The 22,320-nt window shown below is 37.5% G+C and overlaps 1 protein-coding gene across 1 annotated transcript in view; it reads right to left on the bottom strand.

Moving 5' to 3' along the window:
- Positions 1–22,320, bottom strand: part of Syt7 (Synaptotagmin 7) — a 586,971-nt gene that overhangs the window by 382,020 nt on the left and 182,631 nt on the right. The window contains exon 2 of the mRNA XM_073092479.1: positions 14,854–15,002. Coding sequence (XP_072948580.1) covers positions 14,854–14,996 — 143 coding nt within the window. The 5' untranslated portion in view covers positions 14,997–15,002. The remainder of the gene's footprint in view (positions 1–14,853; positions 15,003–22,320) is intronic.

Here is a 22,320-nt window from a genome sequence, read left to right as displayed (position 1 = left end):
TGACGAATGGGCTTATCGAATAGACCAACATAGTCTCCAGACCAATTACCGACGGAAAAAGTGTCTGAAGCAAAAAGTTCAATGGATGTACTACATTCTGAAGGTTGTAGGACCTTTTGTGTTTTGACTCCGTTTCACCACCACCATATCTACTCCTGCCTAATAACAGCAGGGTTGCTTTCCGCTTAGAAGGGTGTTCTCAAGGATAGCAACATATCTGTGGCGAACCTCAGATGGGAATTCTTATTCTGGTATTGATTACAGATGTCCATGTCCATGTGTGGCAGTAAATATTTACTGTCAGGTGGACCGCATGCTCGTCTGCTACTGCAATATTATAGCGTACTTTCACGGTAATAGGTGATATTTTCTTACACGATAGAAAAAATAAAAGCGGTCGGAGTCATGAAATGAAATGAAATGAAATATATTTATTTTGTATAGGCCAACGGCGGCACTTACAAATTGTCAGTTACAATATTTTCTTAAACTACTACCGGATCGGAACGCGAGAGAAAGTGAAAGAAGAAAGTGAAGAAGAGAAAAGTGGTATGCCTCGGGCACGTCCTCAGATGTAGCTCATGTTGTCTCCTAGAGCGGTAAAAATAAGAGGTAATCCGAGTCATTAATACGAAAATTTTGGGTACATGTTACATAGAGCCGATATCATTTCCAAGCATCAGAAAGCTGAAAAATGAAAAGGAAGAGAGAACTAAGGTAATAATGATGAGCAAAATAATAAATAATGGGCAAAATTGGGCGAACAATAATTATGGGTAAAATAATGTGGTAATCGTAAGGTATCCGGGCTGCAACATTAGTCAATGTACTGGTATTTTATTTTAATATATAAGTCGTAGTAAGCGTGTACATATTCCAATCGATGGCAACTCGGCACTACCCTCCATAGACATATATTTAACCCCAGATAGAATATAAAAAGTAATAAATGTGTAAGGATGGTAGTGACTACATTACTTTCCATCGCATGGACTGCATGCTCGTTAAAAAAGCAGCTATACTTATTCCAATTAAAGATCGTGTCTTGGATTCAAACCCAGGTCTTCGTGGTTAAATAAAGTCTTATAAAACTGACGTGGGAATCACATAAATCTGACGATAAGAGAGGGAACGGTGCCAAATTCGAGATTCGGATAACGCGCGGATAAACTGTAGCGGACTTCGTGAGGTAAACGCTTTACGCAACTGAACTTGGCCTTTTACCCGACTGCCCCTGAGGGGTTATATTTTTACAACACAATTCCAGAATAATAATGTGTTTATCTCACAGCTCCTGAAGGAGATAATGTTTATGTAACTGCCGTAGAAAGGTAATATTCATACCTAATTATTACTATTACTACTGTCAGGTATGTCATGTTTTACAAGTTTTTTATTCCTTATTTAGTCTTAGAAGCTAAATTTTAAACATTAATTCCTTTATGCTATGGAAAAGTTCACGCTTCCAAACTTCTGCCAATTTAAGATAAGTCAAAAGATAAGGTAAACGCTTTACGCAACTGAACTTGGCCTTTTACCCGACCGCCCCTGAGGGGTTCTATTTTAACGAGACAATTCCAGAATAATAATGTGTTTATCTCACAGCTCGTAAAAAAGATAATGTTTATCTAACTGCCCCAGAAAGATAATATTTATACCTATTTTTTTAGTACACAAGAACAATGTGACTACTCTCTTATATGATAAAAAAAAGAACTTCGGTGTCAATTATATGATTATTTAGCAGTATAGGGTAGCATAAAATTACTCATTAGTCTTAAATTAGGCTAGATTGTAATTAATATAAAGTACCTTATTACTCATTCGGTACTACATACAAAAAAAAACTATTGTTTAGTATGTTATATTTTACAAGTATTTATCCCTTATTTTGTTTTAGGAGCTAAAATTTTAATATTCATTTCTTAATGCTTTCCAAAACTTTATGCTTTCATACCTCTGCAAATTTAAGATGTGTCAAAAGATATTGTGAGGTAAATCTTTTACGCAAATTAACTAGGCATTTTATCTGACTGCCCCTGAGGGGTTATGTTTTTACACGACTATTCCAGCGTAATAATTTGTTTATCTGGCTGTCCCTAAATATATATTTTTTTATTAATATAAGAGTAGCAGACGAGCATACCGTCCACCTGATAGTAAGTGGCTACCACAAATGGACATCTGTAATCAACCCCAGATAAGATTACGTACCTACCTGTGGTCGACCACAGATGCACCACTACCCCCGAGGACTAAGCAAGAATATCTTGAATAAGTTTGTCTAAGTTACCATACCCTCCAAACCCGAAAACAGCAGCCCTACAGTGTTGTTATTAGGCAGAAGTAGGTGTAGCGGTGGTGCCACCGGAGTCGAACTACAAAGGGTTCTACCATTGTTTGAGAATGGACTTAAATTTTGTCTGTTTGGACAATTAAATTAGAAATCTAAATTCATCCTTTATATTTCTGCTTGGTCAAGAATTGAACCCGGAAACTTCTGCTTCGCATACGGCTACGGTATATCATAAGATACGCCGGTAGTAAATAAATTGAATACGTAGGAGGTTAGACAATAACGTTCATTATTTAAAAACTTTAAGTATAGGATGAATACAGACTTTCGAAAACTTTATTTTAATAAAAACTGAAGTAATGATATAAAAAAATATTCATGTTATTAAAATCAATCTCATTTATCTTGCACTTAAAGGATTTAATAGTTCGTAGGAATATTATAAAACAAAATAACAACGAGCATATATTATTTTTAGAAGAAATTTGTTGAAATATAATTTAACTTTTAAATACTTTAACATAACTTTATCTAAACTTACCTTCGGAGGCTCATCCCCAAAGTTTAAATTGTAGAAAGGCCACACACACTAATAATTTTATTTAAAGAGAACTTGGCTGTATATATGCAATAATCCTTGCTTAAAAATTACGATCCAGTAACAGAAAAACAAATATTGTTCCTAATTCAAACTCACTGAACAAAATGGAAACACTCGTTTACGCGCAAAATTCCAATTTCAAATTTAGACAGTCACATGTCTAACGCAGTCAAAAAATCCAAATTCAAACTTATAAAACAAAACAAACTCGTATTTCCGCGCAAAAATCGAAATACTTTTCCCGATAATTATATTCGAAATTTAAATTACACCGTCACATTTTTAATCTGCAGAAATGGAGCGCAACATTCGAAATTTATATTTGGAACGAATATGGAAGTCAAAACAACTTCGACCCACCAATTTCACGAATGAACTGAATTTCCCCGCTTGAATCGTCCCGCTCCTACTACTTGTATGTAGTCGAAACTCGACTCTATTACGTACACTAATATTATAAAGCTGTAGGGAATATTTGAACGCTTATCTCTCGAAGTAACAATCGTATTTGAAAAAATCTTTGCGTGTACAATAGGCCGCTTATTGAAGACGCTATAAGGTTATAATTTATATGAATTTGTAATGTGAAAACTGAGTATTAGATTGACCTTTCTGTAGTATGCGTTGTCATATACACGAGAGGTCGATAAAAATGGATATTGACGTTTTTTTTAGAAATAGTGCAAAGTGGGGCAGGATGTGATAAGGGGAAATAGAATTTTAGAATAATGTGTAACAAACTGATTTTAAACTTAGACGAAATAGCACGATATTACTAATCTTCATATCAAAAAATCTGTGTACGTTTGTAACCGCAAATCTCAAAAACAGGTCGACGGATTAATTTGAAATTTTCACACTTCATTGCATTTTTATTTAAAACTGTTTCTATATACTTGTCATCTCAAAATTCCCATGAGAATTACGCTGAGCGATATCAAAGCAAGACCGGGTTTAGCCAATGACATAGAGCTCAGTTTTCAACGGCAAGTATTTTGTGCGCAAATTGTTAATAGTCAACTGTATCAACCGCTCTTAGAGCTGAAAATAAAATGAATACGTATAAAAAGATACAAAGTATAAAGATATAACTGCTGCGAAAATTCTACTTAGTCCTTTTGTTTTTAAGGGAGAATTGAGTGACAGTGGTAGAACCCTTTGTGGTTCTACTCCGGCAGCACCACCGCCACACCTATTTCTGTTATAACAGCAGTGTTAGGCGCTGCTGTGTTCTGGTTTGAAGTGTGGTAAGGGAGACATACTTTTCCGAAGCGTTCCAGCTTAGTCCTCAGGGGTAGCGGCGTATCTATGGCTGACCTTAGGTAGGAATTTAATCCTATTCGGAGTTGATTACATATGTCCATGGGCGGCAGTAGCTTACCATCAGGTGGACTGCATGCTCGTCTGCTACTCCTATATTATAAAAAATCAAACATATGTTTGTGAAACGGTAACAATAATAAAATTATGTTCATAGAGAATTCTGTGGCCAGTTTGTTTATATGATTCGGACATTATGCGGTCTTTCAAAGTTCTATAACTTTATACTGCGCCATTTTAGTTCGTAAATTTTACACGTTATAGCCATAATGGTTTTAAGATAATTATCTTTTTTCTTTATTTAGTTATTTGGCTACTTACCATAGTATTATTTCGCCTGCTAGCGCTGCTGTATTCTAGTTTGGAGCATTTGGTAAAGGAGAGACACACAAAGCGTTCCAACTTAGTCTTAGGTAGCAACACATATATGGAAGACCTTGGCAAGGTTGCAGTTTTTTTTATATCGAAGTAGCAAACAAGCAAGCCACAGGATCACAAGTGCCTGCTGCTGCCATGGATGTCTAAAATCAATACCTGTTAAGATAACAGTCCCATCTGAGATCGGCCACAGATGCGTTGCTACCCCAGAGAAGCCGAACCGCTTCGGAAAAATTATATCTTCCTTACCACACCCTTCAAACCAGAACACAGCAGCGCTTAACACTGCTGTTATCAGGCAAAAATAGGTGTGGTGGTGGTGGTGCCGGAGTCGAACCACACACGGTTCTACCATCAAAACACATTTATGGAAGACCTTGTTAAGACTGCAGTTCTATTAGGAGTTCTGTTTCTAGATTTGGTTCACTCTGGGTGTTTGTGTATATGTCTGTGTGTATCCATGGCACCCACAACATAGGGAATCTTAGTGTGAGAATGTTAGTATAGAGACCTTTTTTAAATACATATATATTACGAGTAATATCAATATTAAAAGTGGTAGAACCCTTTTATATGGGCTTGATTATAGATGTCCATGGGCGGCAGTGGCCACTTACCAGCTGGACTGCATGATCGATTGCAACTTCTATAATATATAAATAATTTTGCACCAAGTTTTATATCCACTTTATTTATATAGTTCGAACGTTCTGCGGTTTTTTAAAGTTCCATAAATTTCACACTGCGCCAATTTTGACACGATTGCGTATTTTCCGTTATACCTGGTGTCATAACGTGTAAAAGATAATTATCTTTTTTCTTTATTGAGTTATATGTCTAACCAATTAGGTTACTTTAATATTACTTTATAATTTTACCAAATATTTAAATTTGGGAAAGATTTTTTCATTATCATTATAATCTGTCCCACTGTTGGGCACAGGTCTCCTCTCAGAGTAAAAAAATTCACGCCATAGTCCGCCATACTGGCCAAGTATGAATTGGTAGACTTTACATACAATTTTTTTAAGTAAATTTTTTCTCGCAATGTTTTCTTTCACCGTAAAAATATTTTAACTGATTTCTCCTACACAATAACTTAGACAAATCAGATGAACATTACTGGGATTTGAACCCTGGACCTCCAAAGAGAGAGGTTGAATGTCATATAACTGGACTCTAACAAGCTTTATGGGCAATGTACATTTATGGTAGATTGGACGTTGTGGTTTTTCAAAGTTCCAACTTTTTGTACTGCGGCATTTTGGTAATAAATTTTGACGCGATACTTCGCTAAAATTTGTAACAACAATTCCTATACAAAAATTATTTTTTTTTTTTTTTTATAATATAGGAGTAGCAGACGAGTATGCAGTCCACCTGATGGTAAGTGGCTACTGCCGCCCATGGACATCTGTAATCAAGCTCAGATAAAAGGTTTCTACCACCTTCAATATTGATATTACTCATAATATAAGTATGTGTATTTAAAAAAGCTTTCTACACTCACAGTCTCACACTAAGATTCCCTATGTTGTGGGTGCCATGGACACACACATAGACAAATACACAAACACTCAGAGTGACCCAATCCCAGAAACAGAAATCTAAATTCAGATATTTTCTGGCCGGATTCGAACCCAGGACCCCATGCGGGTCAGGCCGATGGTGACCACTCCCCAACACTTACCGTCGAATTTATAACAACAGCCTTTGAAGTCAATATTAAATTTCATAAAAATAAAAATAAAATGTAGACTACAAAAATCTAATTTTTTGACTACATGAAGATTTTTTAACGAAACTTAGTATTTTCTTAACATCCACTTTTACGTTTTTATTGAAATTTAGCAAAGAAAGCCAGATTAAGTCCATTTTTTATTCGAAGTGGTATTATTTCTAGTATAAAGAAAATTCGTGAAGATTTTCCTTGAATTCTACCACCCTTTATCTTAGAACGTGTGTAACTCCTTAAAAATACGTGTCTTGAATGTTTAAGATAAAATCTCTGTCTGAATAAATGTTAAACGATAAAATGGCTAGATTAAAAGAAGTGAAATGTGTGTAAATAGGTACTTCGCGGTGGTAGCATCTGGTGCATTACTTCTGCCTAATAACAGCAGTGTTAAGCGCTGCTGTGTTCTGGTTTGAAGTGTGGTAAGGGAAACAGACTTGTCTGAGGCGTTCCAGCTTAATCCTCGGGGGTAATAACGCAACTGGAGTTGATGTCAGTTAAGATTATAATTCTATCTGGGTAAATGTCATTTCTGCCTAATAACATCAGTGTTTGGCTCTGCTGTGTTCTGGTTTGAAGGGTGTGGTAAGGGAGACATACTTTTCCGAGGCGTTCCAGCTTAGTCCTCAGGGGTAGCAACGCACCTGTGACCGACCTCGGAATCTAATCTGGGTTGATTACAGATGACCATTGGCGGCAGTCGCTTACCATTAGGTGGACTGCATGCTCGTCTGCTACTCCTATAATATAATAAAATAAAACTATATCTGGTCTTATCTTCAATCTGCATTATATAAGAGCCGAATTTCTTACCACTCTAAAATAAAGTTTAAGCTTATAAGGTCGAAAATTCAACGCCAAATTTGACTCTAGAACATTCTCAATTCTCAATTTAGCTCGTCTGAAGTGACTGGCTGGTTTTTAGATTTTTTTTACTAATTGGCTAGATTATTAACTCTATCTGACTGAACAATGCTCTTCGGTCTAACTAATAAACTGATACTTAACTATATTTTGTATTTTCGTTGTAAAAGCGCTTTAAAGCGCTTCTCTCTGGCTCTCTATCTCTCAAGTCTCATTAATTTATCAATGAGTTTATCCATAATTAATAATGAATCTATATCTCTATATATAAAATACTAGCTGACCCGGCAAACGTTGTGTTGCCATGTTAATAAAAAAATGTTAAGGGTGAACAACTCTTATCACTTAGGGGTATGAAAAATAGATAGTAGCCAATTCTCAAACCTACTGAATATGCATATAAAATTTGGTGAAAATTGGTAAAGCCGTTTCGGAGGAGTACGGTAACTAACATTGTGAAACGAGAATTTTATATATAAGAAGATAATGATAAGTAAGCTAAAGTTAAACTAAAAGCAAAATTATATCAAATAACTAAAAAAAAAACAACAAAATTGAAATCTAAATTCATCATTTAGATGTCTGTTTGGCCGGGGATCGAACCCGAAACCCTCTAAACATCAGACGGATATGGTAACTGCTTCACTACGGAAGTCGCCAAAAGCATAGTATTAGTACATAGAAGTTTGGAGTAAAAGTAAGTATTAAGTAGTATGCAAGGTTATTTAATAATTTCAAGTAAGTCTATTGACTACTTTGAAGGTGGTAGAACCGTTTGTGGTTCGACTCCGGCAGCACCACCGCCACACCTATTTCTACCTAACAACAGCAGTGTTAGGCGCTGCTGTGTTCCGGTTTGAAGGGTGTGGTAAGGGAGACATACTTTTCCGAGGCGTTCCAGCTTAGTCTTCAGGGGTAGCGGCGCATCTGTGACCGACCTCAGGTAGGAATATCTAATCCTTTCTGGGGTTGATCACAGATGTCCACGGGCGGCAGAAGCGAAGCGAAACACATATAGAATTAGTCAATGTATAAAGATTGTCACCATACCGGTCTGACGCGCAAAGGGTTCCGGGTTCGATCCCCGGCCAGACAGATATCTGATTGATGAATTTGGATATCTGTTCTGGGTCTGGGTGTTTGTATATTCATCTTTGTGTGTGTCCATGGCACTCGCGATACAGGGAATCATAGTGTGTGTAAAGTTATAATCCGCGCCAAACTGCTAGCCCGCTCTGAAGTTGTTGCGAGCAGGTGTAGTCAAACAATTTGCTATGGCGACGCGATTCATTTCTATATTCAGAGCGGACTAGCAGTTTTACGCGGACGATATTACTACTATACTGTACTACACAACGCTTAGAGCGATTATGTTTAAAAATATATACTTTTTATAACGTAATTTCATGTTACGATATACTCAAAGGCTATCTTTATTGTTAATCCGGCTCGCAGGACCAAAATATGTTTCGGACAAGATAAAGGGCCGAAATTGCGAAACACGAAAGTTATAAAATATCCTTTGAAGGTTATAAAGGTCAAGGCTAGCTGTCTACTTCCTAATCGCGCAAAACCTAAGGTCTTAGATTAATCTGGCTCGAAGGACCAAAAGGGTCAAGTTATAACGATACAGAATAAGTTTTGCGCCCGGAAACTGTCGGAATTCCGGATGGGGAATCGATTATTATATAAAAGACGCTACTTTGAGCTCGGAATTGCGACTTTTAGAGACTAAATGAGCAATTCCTCAATTTCGGCACTCTTCTTGAATATCATATGAGGCTTTCGATTTTACTATTTAATTCTAAGTTAGATACTTTTCTACATTTTATATAACTGCTTTCACAATGAAAACATCGTAATGTAGCTTATATGTAGCAAAAAAAATGATAGTAAGTGTCCACTTCCACCCTTGAACATCTGTAATCGATCCCAGATACGATACAGAGTCCTACCTGAGGTTGAATACAAATGCGTTGCTGTTCTTAAGGACTGAATTGGAGCTTGTATAAGTATGTGTCCCTTACCACACACTTTAAACCAGAACACAGCAGCGCTTAACACTGCTGTTATAACAGAATTAGTTATAGCGATGGTGCTGCCGGAATCGAACCAGTAAGGTTTTTATCATCTCTTTGAGCAGTGATAGCCTAGTGGTTCAAACTAAGCCCCTCGAGGGCTCCGAGGTTCAAACCTTAGGTACCTACGATGATTTTTCAAAGTTATGTGCGTATTAGAAATTACGTATCACTTGCTTTTACGGTGAAAACAAACAATGTAAGGATACCTCCACACCTGAGATTCTTAAAGTTTTCAAAGGTGTGTGAAGTCTGGACATGGCCAGCGCGGTGAACTATGGTCTAAGCTCTTCTCAGTCCGATAGAAGAGCTTTCCCCAACAGTGGGACAGTACAGATGAAAACGAAAACTTTTTGATAGTTCCCATACAATAGAATATACCTACAGTGCCCTTACCATGAGTTTTTACGTTTTGACAAATATGACTGTTTTGGTATTTGTTTCCGTATTTGCCCATATAATTTCCAATCAGCGCCCCTAGCGGATTTTATCAGAACTATAGTGTCAGTAACGTAACATTAAATGTCTTAATTGACAAAATGGCGCTTTATGTTTTGTCTCTCTTTTTTGCGAACATATGAGGTAGACAAAAAGACTTGAGCACTTACTTATTGTAACGTTTACTCAGTCTACTGAAGCAAACGGAACAGAATAATGAATTGAGTAAACGTAACGTAAAATTGTGGGATGTTTTGAAAACCCATGGCAAGGGTACAGAACCTATCAATATAGAAAGATCCACAGTAGTTCAACCAAGCTTACATTAGACTATTCTGCAGAAAATGAGATTTAAGCTCGCTATTCTGTCCTGGTATCGTAAATAGACGTAAACTTGGGATTTATCTAGGATTTATTGCAAAACAAACTCCGTTTTAGTGTAGACCTCTTGAATAAGTGATAAATCAACCTGTCAACCAAATTCTGGAGGGTAATATTTTTCGAGTGCATGCATATGTACGTCTCATTCTTTGGCGCGTGCTATAGTCCAAAGGGCTTGGCGGGTTTTAACTATCAGGTTCTTTTTACATATTTATACCTTTTTTTGTTTTCGAGGGGGAAATCTTCGAAAGGTACCCGGTGCCGTGGGAGCGACTCAGAGTTTGGAGGAAAGCTGTTTTTGAACCTTTTTTAAAGAGCCCCATATTTGGATTCGTCTAAATTGAGTGTATTATGGTTTTTGTATGCTGTCGGGTATATGCTATGAGAGTTCTAAAAAAAAACATAAAAGTCGAAGGTGCGTGATGTCTACCAAGTCTCTATTTAGCCCAGTTTAGGTCCTCAAATTCTTTTACCCTGAAAGGAGACCCAGCAGTAGGACAATAATGTTTTTACTATGATTACATACCATAAATTCTAGCAACCTATACTTGACCTGTACCCTTAGAATGAGTTTTTAAGATTTAAGAGAAATGACTGTATTTGCCCATACATTTCCAAACAGTGCCCCTAGCGGACTGTATCAGTACTGATTAGAAATGTATGGGAAATACGTATACAAATACAAAAACAGTCACTTTTGTTAAAACATAAAAACTCATACTAAAGGTACTGGAGGGCTGAAATCCCTTTCATTCTGCGAAATACATACTCGAAACCAAGATGACACTGCATTGCTAAATGAAATCGAATCAGTAAAACCATGCCACAAAGGTCGCAAAAATATGATTTTCGGAACAAAATCCGAATATAAAAATGTACTTCCAAGGTTGTTTTGGTGATAAGCGCAAGAATTACGATTGACACGAAAAACAACAATGTTTTCGACAGAACGAACAAACAAAATTAAGGAAATTGTTTCACTTTAAGCGAAAAACTGTAAAGATAATATACTATGTGACAAAACGTGTCAAAATTTCATTAATATATATGTATTTACCTATGAGACGAGCATGCATTCCACGTGATGGTAAGTGCGACCTGCCCATTGACATTTGTAATCAACCCCAGATTAGATTAGATTCCTACCTGTCAACCACAAGTCAACCATAGATGCGATATCCCTGAGGTCTAAGCTTGAATGCCTCCGAATACCGTCTACCACACCCTTCAGATACACACAGCACTTAACACTGTTATTATTAAGCAGAAATTGGTGTGGTGGTGTCGCCAGAGTCGAACAACAGTGGGTTCTCTACCACCTCCAAAATTTACTTAAGTTCTTAGGTTGTTAGAGAATTATTTTAAAAATAAAAACTCGAGTGTTTAAAGTATAGCGTGATATTACTACTACGAATTTAACCCTAACTCATATGATAAAACTCTTTGCAGAGATTGAAATGCTTTAAGCTAAGTACATATGTTTGAATTCGAAGAGTGTGATATAGCTTGACATATGACATATGACACACAAACATGTGTTGTATTTCAAACATCAATTTATCTATTTTAGCAGGACTTATGATCAACTCGAGGTATAGTCCGCTCTGAATATAGAAACGAGTCGCGTCGCAAATTGTAGATATTAGCGGGACGAAGACAGCGATACATAGCTGCGTTAGTATGCTCTTTCGTTGCTACGGAATATACGCTTGTAGTTGTGCGCAACAACTTCAGAGCGGACTAGCAATTTAATGCGGACTATAACTTTATATCAGTTGGCAACACTGTTCCTTACTGCTTCTGTCAAGAAAAAAAAATTGTATGGTGACTCGCCTAACGGAACTGAGATTAACACATTCCCGACGTTCGATGCCCGAATAGGCAGACATTTAAGTGATAAAAATCTTACGTGAGTCTGTTGATGCATCTTTCTGGCTGTGATAAAGTGTTATAGTGTTGAAAACATTATTATTACAGCAATTTCACGCGGATCATCGCTCATCGTTTATCTTTTGCTATCAGACAATTAATGTCAGAGGACATAATCGACAGATCGTAAAAGTGTTGACTTGATAAAAACAAAGAGTAAGACGTTTAGAGACTGAATTATGAGGATGCTTTGGATCTTGACAAAACTGTTTATAAGATGGTAATTAGAAATGGCAGTCACCAAACTGCTAGTCCGCTCCGAAGTTGTTGTGAGCAGGTGTAGTCATACAATTTGCTATGGCGACACGATTCATTTCTATATGCAGAGCGGACTAACAGTTTTACGCGGACAATACCTCGATTGTTTTTTTATAATATAGGAGTAGCAGACGAGCATGCAGTCCACCTGATGGTACGTGGCTACTGCCGCCCATGGACATCTGTTATCAACCCCAGATAGGATTAAATATTCCTACCTGAGATCATCTACAGATCCGCCGGTACCCCTGAGGACTAAGCTGGAATGCCTCGGAAAATATGTCTCCCTTACCACACCCTCAAGCCAGAACACAGCAGCGCTTAACGCTGCTGTTATGAGGCAGAAATAGGTGGGGCGGTGCTGCCACCAGCGTCGAACTACAAAGGGTTCTACCACCTTACAAAACACAATATATCACATATTTTTTAATATTAGATAAATCTTATTTTTTAATATTAGGTCGAGTCCCTAACCTAGGCTATCACTGTTAGAATCAACTTAATAATTCCTACATATTTTCTAACCAACAAACAATAAAGTATTCTATTAGTAAAGCCTTGAGTTTGTTGGATCAATATATCGTTTGTAATCGTTACTTGGCGACTTGTAAACATTTTTACGATGTCTCGTCTTACTGGCGATTTTTGATCAATTCCTATCTACAGACACTCACACTATCTACGTACACACACTCACACACACACCGACAGACACAACACACACACGCACGCACACATACCCTCTCACACACTTTTATAACATACCTTAACTCCATGGTAACCATTCATTATATTCTCGACTAAAGTTAGATTTCAAATTGTTAATATCGCCTTGTTTGGAAGAGCGGGGTACCCAGTAACACAAGTTTTTCAACCCAGTACAGGGCCACTTGTTTTGTAGACACCATTTGAAAGCAATAAACTATTTTTAACCGACTTCAAAAAGGAGATGCTTATCAATTCGGCCGGTATCTTTTTTTTTATGTATGTACACGAATTACTCCGCCGTTAGTGAACCGATTTTAATAATTATTTTTTTATTGTGTAGAAACAAGCTGGAAGTTGGTCCCATTTAAATATGGTTAGGATCGATACATATTTCTGAAGTCGGCTCATATTAGACACGCTGTTTACATCGTTATTCAACGAAATATAGATATGTACTAAACCAACATTTATATGAATTATTTTTTACTTTGTAGTGACATAGAAGTCGGTTGTATTTTTTTTTTCATTTTATTTTTTTTACAGACGAATTTGGTGGTAGTAAAACCCGTTGTTATTAGGATTGAACCTACTGATGATAAGTGGCAACTGTCCATTGTCGTCAGCCCATTACAGTTCCACTGTTGAGCATGAATCTCAGAGTAAAAGAAAAATTGGTAAACTTTATACTTTTGAGAACTTTGTTTTTATTATCAGATATTCAGGGTTTCTTACGATGTTTTTCCTCATCGTTATAGCAAATGATACGGATATAACTTGAAAAAACGAGGTGCCGGGTTTGAACCTCAAGCCCCGCGTATGAGAGACCGAGTAGCGACCACTTTACTATAACTGCTTTTTATTTCTTTTGACTGCCAATAGATATGTGTAATCAAGTTTGTACAGGAGAGCACAATTCCTATTTCTACATACCTAAATCTGTCTACTAATATATTATATAGGCTCATAGGGTCGTTTCGTAAACCATTTCGAACTATCGGATTGCCCACAAGCCATATATCTCATTGATTGCCAATACTGCCAGCACGATGGGTTTTCTAAGCCAAATATTTTGATAGTAAACAATACTGCGTGCCAATGTATGTAAAATAACAATATAAATATTTTAGAATTTTTGCTGAACTTTTGGTAGAATCTAATGGATAGCCCCGGTATGTTTTTCCGAAAAAAAACATATTTTTTTAGTGGCCTTCAGTGAAACGAGGCCTTTCGATTGAGGGGGCCAAAGTTCGAATCTGAGGCACATACCTCTGATTTTTAAAAAAGTTATAAGAAATTAATTAATCACTTTTTATAATGTTGAAGGAAATCATCCTGAGGAAACCTGCATACCTATTATTTTTTTTATTTCGTGGGGAATCCCTTCATGGGTTCCTCTCGGCTGCGGGGGCAGTGGACAGGATATGCCGGACTCTTACCGGCTAAAACCCCACGGTGTTCCTCTGAACGCCATTTTTCGGGACCACGGGTACGCTAACTCGTCCGCTTTAAAAAAAGTTCTCAAAGGTGTATGAAGTTTACCAATTCAATTGACCAGCGTGGAGAACTGTGGTCTAAACCCCTTACTCTGATAACCATGAAGCCAGAAGGTAGATATTGAAAAATAAGTTGGATGCTTTCGACTAAGTTACGTAACTTTTAACCGCCATTAAAATATAGTAAATTTATCTTTCATTTTTAATCGAATTAGTCATTTAACTGTATTTATTTAATTTTTTTTTTCGCTGCAATATACTATTTTAGTCACTCATATCCTTATTGTGGTTCTTCTAACTTACTCCTATTTTAGTGGAAATTTCATAGCATCTAAATCACCTCAATTTTCATAAGAAAAGAAACTCCAACTTACCGAATAGCACAGCTGGTGCCGTCCTCCTCATCCTCTCTCTTTCTTCTCCTGCGCCTCAAGTACAGGTACGCTCCAATAGCGAAAAGGACAGCTAATGCCCCGCAGCTCAGGATCGTAATCAACACCACGTCACTCTTCTTCATTGTGACCTGGAACAAACATTTGTTTTAAATAAATTTATATATCGATACTCCTTAAAGCGCTGTTACTGTGGTACCCTGGTAGTATTTTCGGCGTTGTAATGGATGTCGGGTTCGATTCTCGGCAAGAGAGACATTTACTTATTTAGCCCTGTTATTAATAATCAATCTATCTAATGTTTTGTCTAAGAAAGATCGAAATTCGACAATCCAAGTGAGTAAAAGTTGTCAAATTATTTTTTTTTTGTAATAATACAATAGAATGATGATATTTTGAAGGTGGTAGAACCCTTTGTGGTTCGACTCCGGCTTCACTTCTGCGCACTTCTTCACTTCTTCTATGACCACTCCTACTTCTGCCTACTAACAGCAGTGTTAAACGCTGCTGTGTTCTAATTTGAAGGGTGTAAAGAAGTCATACTTATCCTAGGAGTTTCAACTCTGTCCTCAATCAACAACGCATCTGTAGCCGTTGTCAGATAGAATTGTAATTTTATCTGGGGTTGAGGCCATTATCTACATGGGCGACAGTAGCCACTTACCATCAGACTGCATGCTCGTTAGCTACTTCTATATTAAAAGAAGAAGCCCACTTTTTCCCAGAAAATATTTAGGATTCCGTATTAAAATCGAAAAATGTGGCTCGTTCTAAAATATGAAAGAATTCTCTTCCTTGAAAAATTCTGAAGAATAACATACTCGTTGAATACGGATTGCTTTCGAGATTTTATTCAAAGAATTTCATGCATACTTATTTCTTCTTTGCTCCGATATGTATGCATTTGAAAATTGTCAACAAATTATTTTTGTTCAAGTGACATTCAAATGATCTAAGTGGAATAAACCTAATAGAAAAATAGTTTAAAAATAATTTATTTTGTATTATTGGAGTAGCAAACAAGCATGCAGTCCACCTGATGGTAAGTGGCTACTGCCGATCATGGACATCTGTAATAATCCCAGATAGGATTTAATTCCTACCAGAGGTCGACCATAGATGCGACGCTACTGAAGACTTAGCTGAAACGTCTCGAATAAGTATGTCTCCCTTACCACACCCTACAAACCAAAACATAGCAGCGCTTAACACTGCTGTTTTAGCCAAAAAAATATGTAGCGGTGGTGCTAGAGTCTACCCACAAAGGATTCTTTCAATATATACCATAATATATGTTTCTAGACTGTTGCAAAGTAGTTTTATCCTAACTTTTTAAGTGGCTAATTTGTATTCACACGGTATAAAAACGATGTGAGGTCTTGCCTTAGTAATTTCTGAGTGCCTAACACGATTTGCCCATTTCAAAAAGTTAAACAAATTTTGAAAACGTGCTCTCATGCGTCACATGACAATGACAGGTTAAGTGACCTTGAAAGTGATAGCCTTTTTTATTTTCGAGGGGGAAGGTAACCGGAAGGTACCCGGTGCCGTAGGAGCGACACAGAGTTATGTGGTATTCCTAATCGCACTAAAAAGAGGGCTCCGGGATCTCCAAAGGAACGCAACCGGAGTCCTCTTAGCGCGATGCCCCGTTGGGCTCCGCCCAGGTGAGCTTGGCGCTCGCCACACCGTCTGGTGTGTACGACGGTATGCGAGCACACACACGTCCTTCCCGGGGTCGCTGACGGGCGATTTAAGCTCCCACTCTTGTCACCCGCAACCCCGAAAGCCCCCTTTTAGTCGCCCCTTACGACAGGCAGGAGATACCGTAGTCCTATTCTACTCCCGGTGGTTAAGAAACCCAGCCTCTCATTCGGGGGGTTCAATGTTCACATCGTCATACAGTGTTAACCGATGCTGTGTTCTGGTTTGAAGAGTATGATAAGGAAAACATAATTTTAAGGGGGTAGACCCCTTTGTGATTCGACTCCGGTAGCACCACCGCTACACCTATTTCAACCTCATAACAGCAGTGTTCTGGTTAGAAGAGTATGGTAAAGGAAACATAATTTTCCGAGGAATTCCAACTTAGTCCTCGGGGTAGCGGCGGATCTGTGACTGACCTCAGATAGGAATCTAATCTTATCTGGGGCTACCGATGTCCATAATCGATAGTAGCCATTTCCCATCAGGCGGACTGCATGTAGTTCAATGTAAAAAAGCTTCCAAATTACAAAAAGTAAAAAATCTAGATCAAATACAGTTTACTATCAACTGAACTAAATCTTATATTGAAACAAGCCATTACCAAAACATTGAGGGACTCGAAATTGGATTTTAAACCATTTTGCATTTAAATTTTCAACTATGCTCTGTTTACTGCCAACTTCTTTGGGCGAATGCCAGGCCTATGGACATTATTAAGGGGAGTCTATATTATGTTTTTTTTTTATAATATATGAGTAGCAGACGAGCATGCAGTCCACCTGATGGTAAGTGGCTACTGCCGCCCATGTACATCTGTAATCAACCCCAGATAGGATTAGATATTCCTACCTGACGTCGGCCACAGATGCGCCGCTTACCCTGAGGACTAAGCTGGAACGCCTCGGAAAAGTCTGTCTCCCATACCACACCCTTCAAACCGGAACACAGCAGCGCCTAACGCTGCTGTTATTAGGTAGAAATAGGTGTGGCGGTGGTGCCGCCGGAGTCGAACCACAAAGAATTCTACCACCTTCGATTTTAAATATTTTTAAAGATAATATTCAATAGAATTGAGTTTTAATGTCGAATAGTCATGTTCGACTCCGGCGACACCACCGCACCTATACCTGCCTAATAACAGCAGTGATAAGCGCTGATGTGTTCTGGTTTGAACGTGGAATGGGAGACATATTTTTCAGAGGCTTTCCAGTTCTCAGGTGTAGCGGTGCATCTGTGGGCGAACTAATGTACAAATCTAACGTTATCTGGGGTTGATTACAGTCCATGGGCGGCAGTAGCCACTTACCACCAGGTGGACTGCATACACGTCTGCTACTCCTACATACACATTAAATAATTGGCGTTTCTGCCTTAATATCCAAGCATCTGTCCCTTTATATAATTTCACCCCTTTAACTGAGACTAATAGCTGATGATATACAGTCGTCATTAATAATCAATCTAGACAATGCTTTGCTTACTAAAGATCGATCAAAATGTAAATGATAAGACGGTAGTCCGCTCATGCAATTTGCTATAACGACGCGATTCATATCTATATTCAGAGCGGACTAGCAGTTTTACGCTGACTAACATTTTACAATTTTTTTTCAACATTGGCGTTACTAGAAATTGTCAATTTCTATCGTTGGTAAGCAAGAAATAGACAGGTTTATTATTATTAATAATAATAGATAGTCGATACCTATCTACACGAGACTTCTCCTAAAGAGAGCAAGGCTTAGGCCATAGTTAACCACGCTGGCACATTGCGTATTTATAAACTACATACGCATTTGAAAACCTTTTTACCGCGCTTTTATTAGCTTGGGTTGTATGTATGTATGTATGTATGTATGTATGTATGTATGTATGTATATAACAGAATATTTGAGCGCGATTTTTACCCACTTTGAATGGTCCGATTAATTTAAAATTTTGAACAATTATCAAGAACCGATGACAATACACGTTTTTAATAATTGTATCCCATTCACCTCATCAGGATCGTCAGAAATCATTAACGATTTCCCTGTGCGATTTTAGCGTGTTTTTAAGTTTTTAAACTATTATACATAGTTTTATTTTAACAAGAGTACTTTTAAAACCATTCTGAACTATGCCTTACAATGGAAATATAGTTAACAAATTCGGTTAGCCGTTTCAGTTAAGAACTTCCGATTCCGATTCCTATTGTGGCTAAGTTAGCCAATAGTTAACAACTTGATCAGAATCGCAGTTTATTATTGTAAATTTGTGGTTCGACTCCGGCGGCATCACCGCCACACATATTTCTACCTAATAATAGCAGATTTAAGCGCTGCTGTGGTTTGAAGGGTGTGGTAAGGGAGACATACTTTTCCGAGGCGTTCCAGCTTATTCCTCAAGGGTAGTGCCGCATGTGTGGTGGACCTCAGGTAGGAATATCTAATCCTATCTTCGTGGCCGATCTCAGATTAGACTCTAATCTTATCTGGGGTTGATTACAGATGTCCACGGGCAGCCTATTTACAATCAGGTGGTGCATGCACACTTTCTACAAGGTAAATATGTCCCTTACCACACTATTAAAAGCGGAATAAAACAGCGCTTAACACTGCTGTTATTAGGCTCTCTCTCTTTAGTCGTTCACTCTTGAGCGGTCGTGGTTTCACGATGTTGCATCAGTTCTGGACGATGCCGCCCTTGCGATACGCATCCACTTGTTGCGGTCTTCAGCGTTGCGGCAACATTGGATAATGGAGGCTTGTGTGGTACTCTTTATTAAGTCGGTCCAACGCGTAGGTGATCGTCCGCGTGACCGCTTGCCTTCCATGTGCCCTTGGACAAAGAGCCGTTCCATGGAGTTTTGATTTCGGTCAACATGTCCGAAATAGTTATCAGGCAGAAGTGGGTATAGCGGTGGTGTCGCCAGTCGAACCACAAATGGTTCTACCACCTTCGAACTATTATGTCAATAATAAGCCACATATAACCAAATCATATTTTATTGGAACCCATAAATAAGGTTCTAGAGGAATGGACATAACTATAAATACAATGAACACCTTCATTTGGCGCGTTACCAAGTTCTACTGTTTTGGGCGCACGGGAGTTGTAGAGCCAAGTTCTGTAAATCGTATAACTAACCATATTATTGTTTTGGTACAAGCAAAGTACATATCCAATATATTTGTAGTCAAATAGTACAATTGAAAACAAAAACATAGTAGTAATAAGATGGATAGGGATGTAGTGAAATAAATTACTACTATCTACATCACTGTGTTAGATTTCCTTCGAGAGAAAATGTTTATAGGACACTCAAATAAATAGTTGTTACCATTATGGATGGAACATAACACACAAAAAGACACAAAATCGTTTACATAATAATTACATAATAATATCAGCGTTTTAAAATCCTTTCTAACCTAAAACCTCGATATATTTTGCATATTTTTTTAGAAAAAGCCGCACATGATTTTTTAAATAATAAATAAGTATCTAAAACATCACTGAATCTACTTATGTAACACATCAAAGATTTGAGATTTGAATAAACCTTTAATTAATAAATAGACGTAACCTTTAATTAATAATAGACGAGTGTAGGGTACTAAAGTAACAGAACTTGGCACTTTTTTACACTTAAACTTTAGGACCGAATTTAATAACTTCCGTAGTACACAACACAGCCAGTTACGACGTTTATTGCTTGTTAGTGCTTAGAGAATCTTGTTTGTTTTTATGTTGTGTACCAAATTCCTGGTTTAATTACTGCAGTTAGTTTTATGCAGTTTTAAAGCCACTGCATGGTGCCCGCAACAGTTAATCTAAATAGTACACAAATACTCCGAATATTTCATTAAAAATTCAGACTACTCCAGTAGGGCGAAATACTTGCCGAAGCCACACGCTTGCCAAAGTGTCACAAATTCAAGCATGTGGATAGAGTGTTTGACTTGGTTTGTGTGGGTTTTCAAGCGCTTGTAGTATAAGTTTCGATCGAGAGAAACGTTTGTAGAGGTATACAGTTTGCGGTAAATGCCAAGCGTATGGACACGACACAACATACGCCCAAAAGCATTGCTGGATAGCAGTGGGGTAAAATTATCTATAAGTAATAACATAAAAAGCGTGCTAAAAATACGTGTAATACACATATTATATTGAAAAACCTGCTATCGAATGTGTTAAAACATTAAAAATGTAAAATTAAATCGATCTGGCATTTAATAGTGCTGTACGAACACGTATAAATATCGTACATGTAAAAAAATAGTTTGCTGGAATACGTGTTATAAAAAGCGCATTAATAATAACTCGATAAAAAGCGATTTAAAAGTCATATTAAAAGTAAGTTGATAGAATTGCTAAATAAAAGCGTATCTTTCATACATACATTGTATACATGTGAACAGACAGTCGCTGATACGTATCACAGTTCAAAGTAACTCAATTTCCTTTCGCTGCCTAGACTTGACGTTCATACAATTATGCAGCAGCCTTTCAGTTCCAATTTAGTTCGTAAATGTTCGCATATGTTACACATGTTCTGAATAGAATAGAACTCGAAATTTAATAGTTCATTGTGAAAATTTATTGTAAGAACTATTATATGCAATTAGATTTATTAAATTTAAAACCTTGTTAACAAATGTGCTAGAGAAAAGCATAATGAAAACACTGTAAAAAATCTTGTATTTTAATTACATAATTATAAATAACAAGCAGTGATAGCCTAGTGGTTAAGAAACTTCGCCTCTTGATCGAGGGGTCCGAGGTTCAAATCCCAGGCACGCACCTCTGATTTTTCAAAGTTATGTGCGTATTAGAAACTAATTATCACTTGCTAAACGGTGAAGGAAAACATCGTGAGGAAACCTACATACCTGAGAGATTTATAAAAAAAAAAAAAAAACTCAAAGGTATGTGAAGTCTACCAATACGCACTTGGCCAGCGCGGTGGGCTATGGCCTAATCCTTCTCATTCTGAGAGGAGACCCGTGCCCAGCAGTGGGACAGTAATGGGTTGTTGATGATGGGTTGTTGTCAATCGGTTTGGTCTGGAAAGCTTTTCAAAGAATATGACATACATATCTACAACTACATACATACGATCGAAAAACATTATCTTCCGTAGTAAGTCAAAACTCAAAAGCACGTTAACAAAAATCCGGCTCTCAAGCCCAACATTTTGATTAGTTAAAAAAATACTATTAGGTACATTTTAGTAAAAATCCATAAAAAAATACATGGTCAAATTTAAAATAACATGCTAAAATACCTGTTATAAATAATGCGTTAAGTAATAGCATGTTAAAAGTAATTTGATAGTTGTCAATGATACGGATAGATACGATACGCAGAGATGTAACTCAATTTCCAACGACCTTTCACGTTCTGTCCTGACGTGATACAATTTGTTCACTCAATTACAGACCATTAGACTTCAGTTTTAGTTTAGGAAATGGCTTTTATTTATAATATCAGAGAAGCGGACGAGCATGCTGTTCACCTGATAGTAAGTACCTAACTAGCTACAGCCGCCTATGGACATCTGTTATCAACCCCAGATAAGATAAGAGTCCTACCTAAGGTCGATCAGAAAAGCGTCGCTACTCCTGTGGACTAAGCTAAAATGCCTCGGTAAAGTATGTCTCTCTACCACCCTTCAAACCAGAACACAGCAACGCTTATCACTGCTGTTATAACAAAAATGGGTGTAGCGGTGGCGCCGGCGTCGAAGCACAAAGGGTT

Source organism: Epargyreus clarus, unplaced genomic scaffold (genome assembly GCF_041222505.1).
Source record: "Epargyreus clarus isolate Ecla_fem2 unplaced genomic scaffold, WU_Ecla_fem_2.2 ptg000036l, whole genome shotgun sequence".
Taxonomy (NCBI): Eukaryota; Metazoa; Arthropoda; class Insecta; order Lepidoptera; family Hesperiidae; genus Epargyreus; species Epargyreus clarus.
Note: the sequence above shows the minus strand (reverse complement) of the source record. Positions and strands in the feature narration are given on the sequence as shown.